Raw genomic sequence first — 17,472 nt, forward strand, 5'->3', positions numbered from 1 at the left:
CTTCCGCTGTCTCGCGAGAGCAGGAGCCTCTCCCCCCCACCCGTCGCGGTTGCCGGGGTAACCGCGGCCCGGCCGGAAGCACCGCCCCCGCGCGCACTCCAGACGCGGGAGGCCATTTTAGCGCGAGAAGTCGTGACTCAGCAGGGCCGCCGGGCGGGCGGGTGACGTCGCGGTGACGTCACCGCTCCTCGGCGGTGGGCCCACTGCCGCCGTCACACTCGGTCTGCGCTTGGCACCGTCCTGCTGCGGCGAAGCGCGGCCCCAGCCCCGCACCGCGAGGGCAACGTGCGTCGAACACCTGCGGCTCGGATCTGCGCAGTCAGATCTGATGGCTCTGACAGCACGGCTTTGGCCGCAACGGCCCTTAAGGACAGGAGCGGGGCTGTGCCTTTCCTGCCACGGTGCGGTGGCTCAGCTCAGTGAGCGCTGTCTGATGAGGTGCAAATAGCGCTCTTTAACATCGGGGGCAGAATTCGTCCCCCTGTGCCGGGTAGCAGTGATGTTCATTCGGTTTGTGTAAGTGCTGAGCTGCTGGGGATGCCGGGCGTCCTGTGAGCAAAACTTATTGTCAGTGAGAGACGAATACGTGCTTAGAGCAGTGCAGTGAAATCCCATTCGTTGTGAGAAGTAAAACTTGTTCTTATCCGCTTGGAACGTCACGTTTTCCGTGTTCAGTTTGATCAGGAATTCTGTCCCTCTGCTCACTCGCTGACCTTTATTGGCTCCGCACAACTCACTGCCCTTTCTACACAGGACTATTCGGTAATTGGAAGACGAAATATTTTGGATCTGCTAAGTTGAGTCACTGCTGTCGGACAAAAATCTTTTCATTCCCAACTCAGCAGCTGCCTAATCCTGTTAGTCACACTCTTGATGCCTCCCTGCTCTTTAGCAGCTTAAATCCCCCAAGCGCTTTCTGGCCGTGGTGATCTCTGGTCCTGTGTCAGAATATGCAGCCCTTCGTGCACGCTGTTTCTATGTCAGCGCTTCGTTCTGACACCGTGAGTCCCTCCTTTGCACGGTCGGATGTTTCCCAGCACCGTCTGAAGAGTTCTTCTGTGTCCGGGTATCTTCTTTTAAACCTTCACATCACACAGAGCTGTCACAGTCAGTGAGATCCTGGGCAAAGTCTAACTCTTCCCGCGAATTGGTTTAAAGGGATGGATTGCAGATTAAGGCTTTGATGCAAAAAAACACTGCACCCGTGTCTCCTGCGCGCACCCCAAAACACGGTGGTAAAGGGGAGGCAGCAGGGAGGCAGCAACGCTGCTATTGCCGACCTCGGGGACCGCAGGACGAGCCGTGCACCGGCGGGTGGGCAGCAGCCCGAGCCCCGCAACCCCCGGGCACCGCGGGGAAGGGGAGGGAGCGCGGCAGCAGCCGGCTTAAAGCGGCACGGAGGGACGGCCGAGCCGAGCTTTGCAAGGCGCTTGTGCCGCTTTAAGGCGGTGCCGCCGTTCCGGGCTCGCTCAGGCACCGGGAAGAGGAACTGGGTTTTTGCACTGCCGGGTCGGGGCGAGCGCTCCGCAGTGCCCCGGCCCGCGGCTTCCCGGGCGGCCCCGGCCCGCAGCGCTCTGCTCGGTGCTTGCTGCAAGGGAGGGATGGGTGGGGAGGAGCTGGGGCGAGGAAGAGCCTCCGCACCCCATTGCCTCCGTCCCGCATCCCCTCCTCACCTCCTTTGCATCCCCGCATCTCTTCTGCACCCCTTTTGCTTCCCCTCCTCAGCCCCTCTGCACCGCATTGCAACCCCCGTGCTTTTCCCTACTGCAGCTGCAAGGGGACTCGCTTGCAAGAGCTGTCTGCTTTCAGAGTGCGTGCTTGAAATAACCTCCTCCCCTTCTCCCTCTCCTCAAAAAAAGGACGCCCCGAGCCCCTCTCTGCCATGATTTTGCTGAGCAGCATCTTGCACCTGCGGCCCCGGCACTGCGGTCCCTTGGCAGGGCTGGGCAGGGGGTCCGGCCCCACAGCAGGGTCCCGCAGGGCGCTGCGCGTGCTGGTGGACATGGATGGGGTCCTGGCTGACTTCGAAGGAGGATTCCTCAAGAAGTTCAGGGCCAGGTATCCCGACAAGCCCTACATTGCCCTGGAGGACCGGAGGGGCTTCTGGGTGTCGGAGCAATACGGGCGCCTGGCAGCTGAGCTGAGCGTGAGTCTGTGCATCCCCCTGTGACTCGTGCAGGGCTGCGGTTCGCTCGTGGGTGCAGGGAGGGTGATGGGTAACACCCAAACTTAGGGACGTGTCTGCATGCAGCAGTGCCTTGTGTCCCCGAAATCCAGCACTTTTAATGCACATCTCCTTTCCCTGCGTGTGTGGATAGAGATGGATACAAGGAATACAGTGGTAGGGTGCCTGCAAGAAGGGGAACGTGCATGGGGCTCAGGCTCTCCCATTGGCAAAGCAGCTTGAAGTGCTGAGGGGTTGGTATGCTCTGTAGTTGGGATGGGTGGAAGGAAGCAAGGCATTGTCCATGCAGCAAGGTGGATGATAAAGATTAGACAGAGGTACTGCATGATAATACTTTTTAGTTTTCTGAATCTTAACTTGTTTGAATGTATTAAATGAAATAAGGTCATGTCTGCCACAGTCATGTAAAACCTCCATATCTTGGGCTGAAATAGCAGATCTCCTACAGACCAGCCCTGGAGCAGCTCTGCTTCTATCTTGCTCCCAGATCAGGGGTAAGGAGAGCAGGAGCTGCTCTGTGGCTGCGGCAGCATGGCATGTTCCAGCTCCTCTTCATTGGTGAGCACCATCAGAGGAGACTGGGAAACAGAAGGAAAAGAGCCCAAACAAATGGAGAACAGCAGCATATAGTGCACAGAGCCTGGAAGGGTGGGGAGTTCTGGGTGAAATTGCTCATGGGGAGAGAGAAGCAGCAGAAAATCGGGGTGGAAGTTCTCAGAAGGGCCCATCCTGCTTGGTGCAAGGTGGGATCTCCAGGCTGGGGAACTTCTTCTTCTGCACTGCCATGCTGTAGGGAGCTACTATGGCTGTAGGAGCTGAGCGGGATTTTTTATCAAGATGGGCTCAGTTCTTCCCCCGTCAAGCTTGATTGCAAAATGCTTTTTGACATAAGTGGAAGCAGAATAGCTATGGAAGTCATTGCTGTAAGAAAACACTTCAGTGCGGTTTGAAGTGCTTTGCTGCATCAGACCACATCTCTCAGATGTCTCTTGTGCAGCTACTTTCAGTTCCGTAGAAATAAAACATTGCCCACCAATGTGAGGCAGAGCAGCTGGAGTCCGAATGTCTGCCTGGACCATTGGCGAGCTGCTAGGGTGTTGGTTTTAGTTCAGGAATTTAAGTTCCTTTTCTCCCTATTTCCTCTCCCCAAATATAGTAGCAGAGGTGCTCAGAATCGAGATCAATCCTTCAGGGCAGGGCTCCCATCACATCTTCTCCCAGCTGCTCGGCTGCATTTTAACACTGGGACATGGCTGCTTCCTGTGCCTGCACCCATGCTGTTCCCAGGCTCTCCTCCGCAAGGACCCCGTGTCTGCAAAATAATTGCTTTTCTTGGCAGCTTTCAGACTGCTTCCTGTTTGAGGGAGCTCTGGATGCTGTCCTCAGAGCTGTGCAGCAGGCTCTGCTTTGTCCCAAGGCTTCATTCCTTGTGGCCTCTCTTTGCTCTGCTCTCCCTTTGGACCAGACCAGTGCAACATGGCTGCAAATCTGGATGTTATGTGTTTCAAAAACCATTGCCTGGTGTTGTTCCACTTGCCTGGGCATCCCTGAGGAAGACTATATGCATTCATCCTGGCATATATTTCTTCCTAGAATACACAGTCTCCTATGAGAACAGCCTGGCTGATATTTTAAGTGATCTAATGGAGATAAATAGGGCAGAGAGCATCTTGACTTGAACTGCATCACACTGCAGCACAGGAACTAGCCCACTTCAGATGGATCCACACAACACTGCTCCTCCAGACACAGACCTGAAGTTCAGTTTGGTGCTGAATATTCTGTGCTTTGAAGCAGCTTTCTTCCCACATGTCAGGCTGCACAGGCAAAACTAAGCCTCCAACCTAAACTGTACAGGGCGGATGCAGGTCACCAAGAGGGGACCAGAGCCAACTCTACCCCATCTAGCTGTAGATGTCCCTGTTAATTGCAGGGGATTTGGGCTAGATGACTGTTAAGGGTCTTTTTCAACTCAAACCATTCTATAACTATGATCTTTCTCACTGCTTCCATCCATGGAAAATGTACTCATGCAGAGAGGGGAGCACCAAGAAGCCCTGTGCAGTAACAGCTCTCTTCCTTCTCACAGGAGAAAGCTATCAGCATCTGGGAATCCAAGAACTTCTTCATTGAGCTGGACCCGCTCCCTGGCGCTGTGGAAGCTGTGAAGCAAATGTCAAATTTGGCAGAGTGAGTAGGAACCTTCCCATGGTATTTGGGGTTGGTGGGGGAGCAGCAGTGGCTTTGCAGGATGATCTGCCTCCTGGCAGCAGTGCTCAGTGCAGTGTCAGTGTTGGGAGTGCTGGGCATGGGAGGAAGAAGCAGAAGGTTTGCTGCAAATCAGCCACGTGCATCCCCTTCTCTTCAGCTCTCTGCTCCCAGCAAGGGGAAACGAAAAGGAGAATGTCCTTGTGAGTGTGGGTGCACATCCTGAGAGTGTGATCTTGTGGGTTGATAGCTTAAATCCCCCTGGTCTGTGTGTGGGGGCTGCTTTGATGCCAGACTGGACGTGCAGGGACAGCTCAGGGGGGGCAGGCTTTGGCCACCTAGTGACATTGTCCCTCTTTCTCTCTTGGCAGCACTGACGTGTTCATCTGCACAAGCCCTATCAAGAAGTACCGTTATTGCCCTTATGAGAAGGTGAGCAGGGCTGAAATTTGGCTCCCCTAGCAGTGACACAGCCGTGACATTTCCTGCTCCATCAGAATTATTCCCAAGAACCTTTGTAGTAGTGAGGTCTGTGCTCTGCCAAATGCGTACGCTTGGCCTTTACATTTCATATGATGCCAGAACCTGCCTACATGTAAAAAAGCTTGCGCTCCAGCAGCATCCTTCCCACTGCTGAACCATTTGTGGAGGTGCCAGGGCTGCCCGTACTCATCACTCCCTTTGCCTTGCAGTATGCCTGGGTGGAGAAGCACTTTGGCCCTGAGTTTCTGGAGCAGATTGTTCTGACACGGGATAAGACAGTGGTTTCTGCTGATCTGCTCATCGATGACAGACCTGATATAACTGGTAAGGGCACAACGGGGCAGCAGGACTGAGCACATATGGGTGGAATCAGAGGTGATGGGTGCTTGTTCCTGCCCTGCTGATGATGCTCTTATTAGGGGAATGTGTCTGCAGGATGCAATGTGCAAGGAGTGCCTTGCAGTGGGAGAACTCATCAATCTGACCTTGCTTTGCAGGGGCCGAGATGAATCCCAGCTGGGAGCACGTGCTCTTCACTGCCTGCCACAACAAGCATCTGCAGCTGGAACCACCCAGGCGCCGGTTGCAGTCCTGGTCTGATGACTGGAGAGCCATTCTGGACAGCAAACGGCTGCCACTGGGCCACGTGGCCTAAACCCTGACCTCTATCCTGGCCTCCATCCCAGCTGCCTGCTCATCTCCTCATGGAGTCCTCCTGGAGGCCGACACCATGGGCAGGTAGATAGACAGATGGTCAGACACATATGGGGTGGGAAAGGAAGGGGACCTTGGAGTAGACTTCAGCCTGGCTGCCCTCTGTGCCATGTTGGACCCACAGTGTCATCTTCCCCCCTCTGGCACGGCACAGACCATCCCTCTGTCCCTCCGTGGTGGAGTAATGCCATGATGGATTTGTCCTCCTGCTGCCATGAATGATCGGCATCCACCCCATCACTGAGGAGCTGCTGCAGCTGAGAGACTCTGGTGCTGATTCAGGAAAGAAGAAGCAGACATTTCATTAGCCAGGAGCTGTAAGAAACTCAGCAAGCCCTCACTGGTGGTGGTCCATGGATTTCAAAGCCAGGGGGCGTGCATGTGATGGCTACATGGTCTGTGCCCCATCTCTCTCCTCCTCATCATGTCCAAAATGAGCCTGACAGGAGAGCTTTGGGTGTGCATCCATCCAGAAATGGATCAGCCCTGGGTGGTACCAACTGCTGGGCTTGGGCAGTGGGACAGTCAATGCACCAAGCATCCTAACGCCACTAGTGCAGAGCTGCATGGGAAAACATAAAACACAAGGTGGTGGAGAAGGTACAGCATTGCAGAGAAGGTAGCAGAGCACTATGGGGCTGGGCAGGGGGCAGGGTGAGGCCACATGCTGCTGCCTGCTTGGGATGTGGCACCTCCCAGCTCCCTGAGCCTGCCCCACCCCCCAAACAGCAGCAACCTTGCACTGGAACATGGCTGCTGCTGCTTCTCCTGGCTCTGTGGAGGAGATGTCATGTTGCAGATCCCTCTGGTTGTGCAGCTGTCATTGCATGCTGCAGAGTCTGCCCACACCATTTGAGATCCCACCGCTGTTCCCTCTGTCCTGCCCAAGGACTTGCTGACCACAGGCGTGAAGTTTCCTGCTGAGATGTGTGGCAATGGTTGGTCATCCTGTGTGCTGCTTGCCTTGCACCTTTATCTTTCCTCTCTTCTCTCATCCCAATCAGCACAAAGCAATCTGAGCCCAGAGCCACATAGCCAACAACAAATTTCAGCAGCAGCTGTCTGTCCCACCACATGTGGGACCTGGGGGGGCTCTTGAAGTTGATACTTCAAATCTGTGCCTTCCCAAGCTGCTGTAGGGCCAGGAGTGAAACCCGAATTGCCTCGGGTCTTTCCAAAAGCAGCCCTGTCTGTTGGGATGGGGCCATTGTGTTAAGACTACATGGTTTGGGAGTGATATCCCACAATGATTTTATTTTATTTTTTCCTGTTCAAACCACTATGTGCTTCAGGTGTGTGTTTGGGCTGTGCCGCCACCTGAGTTGCAGCTTTGCTAAGCATCATGCATAGCATTGTATAGGCTGCAAGTTGGTTTTTTGCCCACTGATACCATGAGCTGCCCAAGCTCTCTAGAGTGCTCTCCCAGCCCATCCTTGAGCTGAAATAAGCTGGCACATTACTGTGGTTGCCCAAATCCAGCCATTAGACAGATCCCAGGGACATAGCTTTCCGGACCCAGCATCCCCTTAATGGGATGCTGGAGCGGCCACAGGGGTTCACAGCAAATGAAAACAGAGCTGGAGTTTCTCCTGTGTCAGGCTCTACATGGACACACAGAAATCCCGTGTGGGTTGCTGTCCTACTGCATCCACCGTGTTCAGGGCTGTGATGCAGTTCTCCATCACAGTGTGGTCCTTTCAGTGCTCAGATGGACTATGCAGAGCTTTTATTTTCAAACATCCATTATAAAACAGAGGCTGCTGAGGACCACTGCAATAGACATCAAGTTTTGTTGGCATCTGGCTTCCCAAAAATCAGAGTTTGGGTTTTGCAGTTTCCCACCTGTGGTTCTGCCTTTGGCATAGGGATGGGATGTTTGCATCCAGGTGCTGGGATCATTCTCCAGGTAGTACATGCCTCATCCCGGGCTCCCCTCCAGCCACAGAGGAAGCAAGCATTGGTGCTGGGAATTGTTTTTTTCCCTACATTTTCACTGCCTTGTGCAGCTTTAAGGACAGTTTGATTTTTCTCTTCCAGTTCAGACCACTGCATTAGATGGTTGGAAGCACTCAGAGATTACGTTTGTGGTTCACTGGTGAATCCAAACCTGCCACTGCTTGAATCCTGCCTAGATGCAATGGCAAGGAAAAATGTGGTACAGCTCATACCTGAGATGTGCATTTCTGAGCCTAAGGGGTAGCACGGGTCGGACCCTCTCCCCCTGATACTGGTGGAAGAATGGAACATTTGCACCAGGGCTGGGATGTGCATTCCCTTGTGCATGTCCCTGGCACTCATAGGGTTAACCAAAGAGCTTAGATTTGGGGCTTTTCCTCTCTGTTGAGCATGAAAGTGGCTACGAAGAGATGCATGTTCCCATTGCCGCACTGCGAAGGAGACGCACAATAAACCTCTCTGTGCCACAGCCTCAGCCTCTCTCTGTGGGCTCAGTGGGCTCTGGGGGGATGCGGCTGCTGTGGGAGACTGGGGGGCACCCATGATGGGTTTGGGACTTCCGGCCCTGGGACACCCAGGGACATCTATTTGCTCCTGGTGAGTTTGGGCAGCGCAGCCTGGACCAGGTGTGCATCCCCCAAAAGCCACTATGGAGCCAAAAATCTTGCTGGAGTTGGGGCAGCAGCTCCTCCCCGCCCTCACAGCTGATTTGTAGGGCAGCCTGCAAAGCCCCACTGTGAGCACTGGATCCTACTATCAGCCCTCAGCCCACACGAAGGATGCTGGAAGCAAGGAAAGCATTTCTTACATGTCAGCACTAAGGGCTGATTTTGGCGTTGCTCAAAAGCTGTGGGCAGCGTGGCCAATGTCATTACCAGGGTGCAGGCACCCCTCTTAAAGTCACCACCCCTATTCCAACCCATTTCAGCACAGCAGGACCTGATGAGGTCGGAGCAAGCGATGCTCGCGCTGAGTTATTCGTCAACTTGCTCTCACGTTGGCCAAAGCCCAAATATCTTGAAGCGGGGGAGCGGGGCTGTGGGGTTGGGGTCGAGCCCAGTGATGCCGCACAGGGGGCAGCCCTGACGCAAAGCCTGCGGGTGGTGGGGGCCAACAGCAGGGAAGGAATGGAGGGCTGAGTCACCCGAGTACGCAGGCAGGGAGTGAGCAGAGCAGGGGATGGCTCAGCCCTCGACAGCAGCTGGACGGAGCTTTGGCTGCTGTGCTCCACTTCGGTGTGCAGAGCTGAGCGGGTCTTGCCTGGCGTTGGTGCTCAGAGCCAGGGCCTGCAGTGCGGTGCTGCCCTGTACGCTATGGGCAGGATGGCAGTGGGGATGCAAGAGAAATATCCACTAGAGGGGACTGTGCGATCGTGTGAGGGAGCGTGCAGCTGCCAGCCCAGCCTCAGAGCAAGATCTGGTTCCTTTGCACAGCACCCTGCTCGTCTCGTTCCTGCATCCCAGGAATGCCACCCTTGCATCCTATCCCTGCATCCCATCCCTGTGTCCCATCCTTTCATCCCACTCCTGCACTCATCCCTGTATCCCAGCCTTGCATCCCATCTCTGCATCCCATCCTATATCCAAACCCCACCGCCCCTCAGTGGAATGGAGGAGAGAATCAGAGGACAAATTCGTGAAAAACTCATGGATCTGAAGAACTAGGGGGTCTATAGGGTTCACATGGAAAGTACTGCTGGAAAATATGTGGGCTGTGGGCCCCTGGCAGCACAGAGCATCCCTCATCATCCTCTTCCTCCTGCTCCATGCCTCCAGCTTGGCTTGCCCTGCCGGTTCTCCCCATGATCCCAATGTGGGATTTTTCATAGCAAATCCCACAAACATCCCTTTATTCACTTCTCCCTCCCATTCATCCCAAAGTGAAGCCCCTTCTGCGGGACGGGACAGTGGGTGGTGGGGGTGTGGGACACCAGAGAGTGTTCTGATGGTTTCCTCTCACCCCTCAGCACCAGGTCACATGTTCCCTCCTGCTAGGATTAATGCTTTTTGCTCCTGTTTGTATACAAGGCCTTGAGTAATGCAATCCCTGGAGATGTAAAGCTCCCCGTGCCCTGGCAGTGCATGGAGGCTGGGAGCTCTCAGCGATGGCTGCAGCGCTTCCCGCGTCCTTCAGGGCTCCGTGCACGTTAACCCTGTCCTCCTGGCAAAGGCCCCACGAAATGTTTGTTTGTGCCTGTGCTGACAAACACTCTGAAGGAACACGCTGCGTAGGGCCTCCACCCCTCCCCAGGACTGGAGCTCACGGCTGTTTCCTCGGCACGAGGCCGCCACGCTGCCAACCCATAACCTGCCACAGCATCCCATAAGTGGCTCTTCTCTGGGGCTTGGGGTCCTGAAGCAGGAGCATGGCCAGGGGAATGGTTTGGCCCCATTCAGCTCTATAAGTCCCCAGTACAGGAAAACGATGGGGAAATGGATGTCTTTCTATCTGGCACATGCATGGGTACCAACAGGGACGCAGCCGGCAAACCACACGCATGTGATGCTGCAAAGTAAAACAGAGAAAACATGAGGCTGCCAGCGCAGCAGCAGGACCTGCTCCCATGGTGGTGGCAGCTGGTGTGTGGCAGGACAGCTTGGTCCATTCCCTCCATCCCTCCCCACAGCATCCCAGTTTGGTGGGACAATGCTGGGGTCCGCCTGAGTGTCACCGCTGTCACAGGGTGCTGGGCTGCACCCCTGCTCATCAGCCCTGTGTTCCTGGTGGCTCAAAGGGCTTCAGAAGCGCACAAGCATTTAGGTTTGTCTGTTCACAAGGAGCCATGAATGCTTTTGTATCTCTCCTCCCATCCACACAGCCCCCACCGTGATCCAGCCCCCACCCAGCCCAGCTGCTTTCCACATCCACCCGCCACATCCAACCTGTGTTGGCACAGCACCCGTGTTGCACATGCAGCATTGTTTCCCCAAAACCCAGGAGGGCAGCAGCAGCCCCATGCAGCCTGCACAGCCATCAGAGCAAACCAGCTCCATCCTGCCCAGAGCCGGCTGCTTCGTTACCAGCTAGCTAATTCTTGCTTCTTCTTCTACCCAAGCATTGGCAGGAGGGAGGGGAGAACAAAACAGCCCTCCGGGGGAAGTTACCTTATTAATTAACGAGGCTGAGAGCTTTGCAGGGATTGTGCAGAAGAAGAGAAAAAAAAAAAAAAAAATTCAGGAAAACTGGGCAAAACCGGAAAGGCTTGAGTTCAATTGTCAGCCCAATTAACCTAGATCCGTGCCCTCCCTCTGGATGAATAGCTCATTATTATGTAATTGCTTAGGCCCGGCTCTTGGTGGAGAGAAATTAAAGTCAGACACTTAAGGAGGCAACCTGGTGTGGAGGCAGGACGCAGGAAGGCACAAAAGCAAAGGGAAAGAAAGCAAAGGCACAGCGAGCTGCTGCTGCTGCAGGGGCAGCTTGAAGGACTGTGGTGAAGCCTGGACTGTTTGCACCAATCCGGACCCCAGATTTTGTGCTGGGATGGGGGATAACTTGGAAAGGCACTGCTGGTGCTGCTGTTCCATGTGCCACCCTTTGGAGCATGACTCTCCTGTGCAGGAGCTCTGAAACAGGCTCCAGATTTTCTTGCAAGTGCCCCAGCATTAAATTAAAGAGGAGTTAAGTTAAATTAAAATGGCCACTTCTCTTCCTAGTGGATAAAATGGGAACCATACACCAACCTGTGTACCAGCACAAATTAATGTTTGTGAAGCTCTGGAAAAGTCTATCAGCAGTATTATTGCTATTTGTTCCTGCGGCAGTGCTTTCTCTTCCTTGTCCCAGAGGGGTTTTCCCCTATCCTGTGCAGATGTGTCAGTGCTGGGAAAGAAGAATCAGTGCCTGTGTGTTGAAGCTGGGCTGTTGGTGCTGGTGGGAGGGAGGAGTTGCTGGGGAGTGGGCTGCTCCGTGCAGAGGTGGGGGCCATTGCCATGCCCAGCCATGGATGAGCTGGTGGATCCCTCTGCTCAATTCACCCAACAAGGCAGCACTGTTACCAACATCCCTGCTGATATCTCTTTGATACCAGATGGGCTTCCAGTGCCAGCTCGAGGCTCAAGGTGGAAAGGAGCCACCAGAGAGAGAAAACCAGGAGCCAAAGTGGGTGATGAGCTGGGGCTGAATGTGCTGCACAAAAGCAGCACCTGCACTGTGCTACTGCACCCTCTGCATGGTCACTCACAAAGCAGCAGAACAACGGGGCTGAGGACCCCCACTGAGCTCCAGACTGGAGGTTTTGCCTTGTATCCTCCATTTTCCCTCTCTATAGCAAATGCACAGCACTGGGAAGGCAGCAGGGGCACACAGGTAGCCCTGACCCTTGGGCACCACAAGCCAGGGCTCACTGGTTTTGCTGAGGTTTGTTTGGGCCAAACAAAAAGTAGCAAAAAAACCCCAACAACCCAGCAAGTGTGCAACAAACAATTTGTGCATGGTTCAAATTATCTGTGACTTTTGACCCAAGATTAAATCTAGTGTATAACTGGTGGTTATATACAGAGTCACACGCATGGGCAATGGCAGGAACCCTGTGTTCTCCAAACACACTGCACCCCGTGGCTGCCGACTGCTGGCCACTCACGTTTCCTCTCCCAGGCACCCTGTGGGCTTTGCATCATCCTTTTTAATTCCATCCTTACAAAGCATTTTTTGTCTGACCGGTATCTCGAGCTGGGAACAAAACAAACCAAGCGGTGCCGTAAGCAGGCAGCCCAAGGCAGGCTGATTTCCCATGAAGTTTCGCCTTGGCGCTGAGCTCTGATATCTTAGAGCAGGGCTGGGCTCAGGCCACAGCGTTTTGCTCAGCAGGAAAGTTTCCTCTCCATCAGCAGTTCTGGAGTGCATAGAAATAGCCTGTTGACTTCTGCCTCTGGGTGTAATTGGGGTGAAAATGAGCACTGGGCTCAGAGACTATTATCCGAGGGTGATGGGCAGGGTGATGGGCTCACCCAACCCCCATACATGCTGCAAGGCTTGGTGCACCTTCCCTACATTTGGGGCAGAAGGAGATGAGGGTTCCACCACCCAGCTCTGGGGATGGGCAGGGATAATTCACAGCAGAACCAGTGTTGTCCTCCTGCAGTAACTCTCTTGATGGTGAAATCCTATTAAGAAGAGCGTGACCTCGATGCAGGCTGCTCATGTGTCCCACCACAGAGGTTTCATCACCAAAGACTCATTTTGCTGCAGGACAGCCCAGTCTGAGGCTGTCCCAGAGGGATGCTGGTGATCCTGGAGGAGGGAGGACGCCTCCCCACAGGTTTGGGAGGTGACAGCCCCATCCTGGATGCCTGGTCCCCCGCAGTGCTCTTACAGGGTGACCCCACGTGCCCCCTCCTGCCACGTGAGCTCCTAGCTCCTTGCTGGTTGCAACTGGTGCTGAGCTTTCACTTGTTTGGCCAAGGTGGTTCTGCATCACTTTGCAGTGAGAATACAGAAACGGCTGGAGGGGAAAATCCACAGTGCAGTAAACAGAGCCAAGCAAGGCAGACCTCTCACCCAGGAGGACGGGGAGGAGGAGCAGCCCGGGGGCTCCAGGGCTGGATTTCAACACCCTGCTGAAGACATGGCACAGCTCTTCAGCCGTCTGCACCGCGGTCCTCCTGCAGCAGGGGTGGCTGCTTGGTCTGAGCCCCAATGTGCAGGAAGGGAGGAAGTGAGCGGCAGCCAAGCGCTGGCACACTGTGATGGAGTGCAAGTGGCTTTTGGACTTTCATTTCCCTCCTACATTGCTTTCAGGCATTTCTGGGGGTGTTCCAGGCTCTGGTAGCTTGTTTACAGCCCCTCTGCTTGCTCTAAGTGCTCAGGTGCTTTCTCTTAGCCCAGTAACATTGCCCTGCATTGCTTTTGTGTCACACACTGACCCTCCCATGCCAGCTCCCACCATGTTCCTCTCGGGTTGGAGAAGAGGAGCAGTTTCCTCCCAGCTCACCAAACTAGAGGCAAATACTTGTGCTTTAAAATATTGTGCCTGTTCTTTGCCTGGAGGAAGAAGGGTGACAACATTTGCAGCTTGTAGTCCACCCTGTGAATGCCCCTGCTGTCTGCAGAGGACATCTGTCTGTCCTCAGGGGATGTCTGTCTGTCCGCAGGACTCTGTCCCACTTACAGGGTAGGGTCACGTTGGGACAGACACGCTGTTGAGCCGCTGCAGTGCTGGCTCTGTCCTCCAGCATAAATCACAGTGGCTGTAAATCCCCACCAGCCTTCAGGGACCCATCTCCTGGGAGGGCCAGGGGTCAGCCGCCAGGCAGCAAAAACTAAGACCTTGTTTTGAGGCTGGTGAAGATGTGACCCAGAGTCGCAAACAAGAGCTGGGCTTGTGGCACCTTGGTGAGGCACTGAGCTGCAGGGCTGGAGCCTGAAGCCTTGGCTTTCGGCTAGATCGGGTCCCTGCATGAGGCACAGGGAAAAGAGACGGGGTATAAGAGACAAGAAACAAGAGATGAGGGACAGGGGACAAGGGACGGAGCAGAAGGGGGAATGGGGAAAGGAGGAGGGACAAGGCATAAGGCATAGGGGATAAGTGATAAGGAATAAGGGATGAGGGACTAAGCAGCTCACTGGGAACACAGGGAAGGAATGAGCAGCGCAAAGGTTAAAATCATTGCCATTACAGTGCATGTCAGTGTGCTATGGAGTAAAGGGTGTAAAAGGAGTGGTCACAAAGGAAAGGGAATGGGCATGGGCTGCCCCAGGCTCCCCTGGCTCATAACTCCTATCCCCAGCCCTTAGCAGCCTGCAGCTGGGGGCACCTGTCCTCACCCACCCCAGCAGAGCTTCCCTGGCAGAAGGATGTGGGGACATTTTGGACATCGGCTTCACTGCCGTGGCACAGCTGGTTGAAAACAGGCTTTATTTTCCCAGCCAGCTCCTAAAGCCTCTTCTGCTGAGATCACCTGTGTATCTGGATTTCCTCTGAAAAGCTGTGTTTCCCTGCCAAGACAGCTGTGGAAAGCCTGCAACGGGGCAGCAGGAATTTGTCACTCCACCAGATTAAACAGCTCCTGCATACCTCTTGGCATGCCAGGGGGAACTCAGCTCACGTGGGCACATTGTGTGGCTCCGGGTTGTTATCAGGGCTGTGCCCAGTGCTGGGAATTGGGGGTCAGATCTCAGTATGGCCGGTGGCTTCTGAGCACGCGGCCCTGGCACGGCTTGGGTGAGTTCTGAGCAGTGCCCGCTCCACAATCGCTCATACGGGAAGGGAAAGCGGCCGGCTATTTTCCTGCCTGTGGGTGGCTGATAAGCAGTGAGCTGCCTGGGACTTTGTGGGGGCAGGCAGGGGGTGACAGCGGAGGCCCCGTCCCCACTGATTATGGAGGATTTGCTTTTTCTTCTAGAAATAGAGGAAAAAGTGCCCTTGTCCCTGCCTGCTGCCTGCCTCATGGCCCATGTGCCCAGCAGCAGACTGTGCCAGCTCTGTGCCAGGCTCCCCAGGTCCATCGTCCAAATTTGTATAGTCCAGGCCTGCATTGTCCCTAAGGCCTGCGACTTTAAAGCCCTCAGGTCCCTGGGTAGGGACAAACTGATGTTCAGGATTCAACTGCATTTTCCCCCATGACATGGGCATAAATCACAGCTGCTCTGTGCTCTCCTCTCCCTGCAGATCAGGGGCTGCTCAATGGGCAAGAGCCAGGTTTGGGGTGAGACAAGGTGGGAGTGCATTCCTTGTACGCTTGTGTTCCAGCTCAGTGCCCATGGCACCAAGGGCAGTGGGCACACTTCCCACCCAGCAGCAGGGCTGCTGAACTCACTGAACTTCCAATCTGGAGCCGCTGGTGTTTCCCCAAAGGCTGTCCAGTGGTGGGAAAGAGAGAGGAGAGCTCATCTGCAGCCCTGAGCCCGGCGAAGGACGAAACAGTCAGCAGCACAGCCCCCCCGGCAGCAGTCTGGACGCCACAATGTCCCGGGAACAGCCCGAAGGTCCCGTTCTTCCTTCTGAGCTGAAAACAACAGTGCGGAGTGTTCCTGTCCTGCACTCAGAGCCAGAGAGGTCGGGGCCACCAGGGCCCTGCCAGGCACCACGGCTCTGCCAGCTCTGCTGCTTGGTGCAAGGGAGGACCGACGCGCTGCCACTGCTGCTACCAGTGAATGTGCACTGCCCAGGTGTGCTGCAGGGACAGGACATACGTGGGAATGCTTTGTTTACCCCCAGAATGCAGCCAGATCACAGGGACATGGTGGGAAGTAGCAGCATCCTGGTGTGCCTGCAATGCTCTGCAGCTCGGTGACAAATGCAGGATGACATTTCTGGGAGCAGATGCTGTGTGATATTGCTTCAGGAGAGCACCAAGTCTCCACACCAGTAGCAGAGGCGATGTGTGGCTCTGCATGGCTTTGAGGCAGGAGGGCAATGAGTGTCCTTTGCAGAGTGGTCTTCTGGGTTGGAGTGACCACATCACTTATCCTCTGCATCTCCAAAGCCTGGCTGCAGGATGCCATCAGCTTCCAGGGTCAGCCCTGCTGCCTCGCAGGGATTCCTAATGCACCTCCCAGTCCTGCAGCACCTCTCAGCTAGATCAAGCCATGGCAGAATCACTTTCTGGTGCTGCCTGGAGCTGCATGGCCAGCACAGGAGATTCACTGCTAATAGCCAAGGCCACAGTTAGGCTAGTCCTGCTGGTGTGGGGCTACTGCACCCTTCTGCTGAGGTAGGCAGGGACAAACACATCAGGTCTGTATGGCAGGAGCAGCGCATGGCCCTGCTGTCAGCAATCAGCTCCAAAATGTTCCCTCGCCCTCATGCACTGCTGCCTGATCCACAGGAATTATTGGCAGAGAAAATCGTTTGGAACAGGGATGGGAGCTGAATGGACATGAGCACTTCTGTCACTCAGAAATCAATCTCTGACACCCGCTCGATGGGCCTGTGCCCTCTCTATCTTTGCTGCTGGGTTCAGCCTGAAACAGCCAGAAATAGAGCAGGGCTGAGTGGGTAAATGGTTCATGACATGAGCGAGATGGTTCTGCCATAGACCACCGTCCCTGACAGCCCCCGACCATCCCTGTGAGCACCCCATGTTCCCACAGCAGCTTTGGCATTCTTGCTGACTCAAGCCGACAGCGCACTGACATTCGTTTTGACCTTTCAAATCACAAGGATGTTCTGTCCTTCCCAGCTGAGAACAGCCTGGACACCCCGTGGGTGGATTCTACTGTATATACAGCGGCTGCAAATACGGATCTGGCACGGGAGAAGCGTGTGTGTGCGTGGGATCAGCCCTCGGTGTGTGCATGGGTGCGGCAGTGGAATGAGCACAGGGAGCATTGCTGGTGCCAGGGCGAAGGTGGCACAGAGAATGAAGGATGGGGACAGTGACTGATGCCAGTGGCTGGCTTTGCAGGGGTTGGGGCTCAGCCCTGCCCTGGCTCCCTGTGTTTCCCATCCTCCGACTAAATCACACTTTTCATTTTGAGAGAGCATCAAGAGCTGCAAATAGGAGGCGATGTGCACAATTCAGCCCCGGCAGCTCTTAGATGCAGTGCCTTTCCTCCTGCCCCCCAGAAACCATCTCCAGGCAGCAGCAGAGACTGCTTTGGCACCAGACATATCCCAGCCTCGAAAGCTCGGAGCAGGAGCGAGCTGACAGAGAGGCAGCGTGTTGCAATTCCCTGAGGTGTTAAATACGGCCACTGACAGAACTGGTCGATAGTGTGAAATGAGCATCTTTCCCTCTTGGGCATGTCCCTGGCACATACAAAATCCTATTACCTGGGATGGCAGCTCTGCTGGTGAACAGTCTGCAAGCTGTGCAGGGCTGGAGGAGCACACTCCATCCCCCTGTCCCCATCCCTCCCATCCCTGGGACAGCCATGGCTGCCCCCTGCACTGTGCAGCCAGAAGGTTTGTGCCACCATCCCCAGCCTTCCCAGCCCTGTGGGCAGCAGGCTCTGCCACGTGGCTGGCTCCAGCCCAGGGTATC

At 55.0% G+C, this 17,472-nt stretch overlaps 1 protein-coding gene across 2 annotated transcripts; it reads left to right on the plus strand.

Moving 5' to 3' along the window:
- Window positions 1-1,465: 1,465 nt before the first annotated feature.
- NT5M (5',3'-nucleotidase, mitochondrial) lies at window positions 1,466-8,015 on the plus strand. Of its 2 annotated transcripts, XR_795368.3 has the most exons (6): window positions 1,466-2,146; window positions 4,275-4,375; window positions 4,765-4,825; window positions 5,086-5,200; window positions 5,374-5,614; window positions 5,715-8,015. XR_795368.3 is itself a non-coding variant. In XM_003210615.5 (5 exons), exons 1-5 carry the CDS (start codon window positions 1,883-1,885, stop codon window positions 5,529-5,531), a joined length of 699 nt encoding a protein of 232 aa, XP_003210663.2. In that variant the 5' UTR covers window positions 1,466-1,882; the 3' UTR covers window positions 5,532-8,015. The 2 variants fall into 2 exon arrangements, 1 of the variants encoding a protein (XP_003210663.2); XM_003210615.5 differs by having other exon boundaries at window positions 5,374-8,015.
- The last annotated feature ends 9,457 nt before the right edge of the window (window positions 8,016-17,472 follow it).

The sequence above is a fragment of the Meleagris gallopavo genome, chromosome 16, assembly GCF_905368555.1.
Source record: "Meleagris gallopavo chromosome 16, MGAL_WU_HG_1.1, whole genome shotgun sequence".
Classification (NCBI taxonomy): Eukaryota; Metazoa; Chordata; class Aves; order Galliformes; family Phasianidae; genus Meleagris; species Meleagris gallopavo.

Bases quoted from the DNA above. Each gene is read 5' to 3' on its own strand.
- NT5M (XM_003210615.5), top strand. From the start codon at position 1,883: ATGATTTTGCTGAGCAGCATCTTGCACCTGCGGCCCCGGCACTGCGGT. The intron at 4,826-5,085 runs GTGAGCAGGGCT...TTTGCCTTGCAG, and splicing joins GTTATTGCCCTTATGAGAAG to TATGCCTGGGTGGAGAAGCA. The intron at 5,201-5,373 runs GTAAGGGCACAA...CTTGCTTTGCAG, and splicing joins TGACAGACCTGATATAACTG to GGGCCGAGATGAATCCCAGC.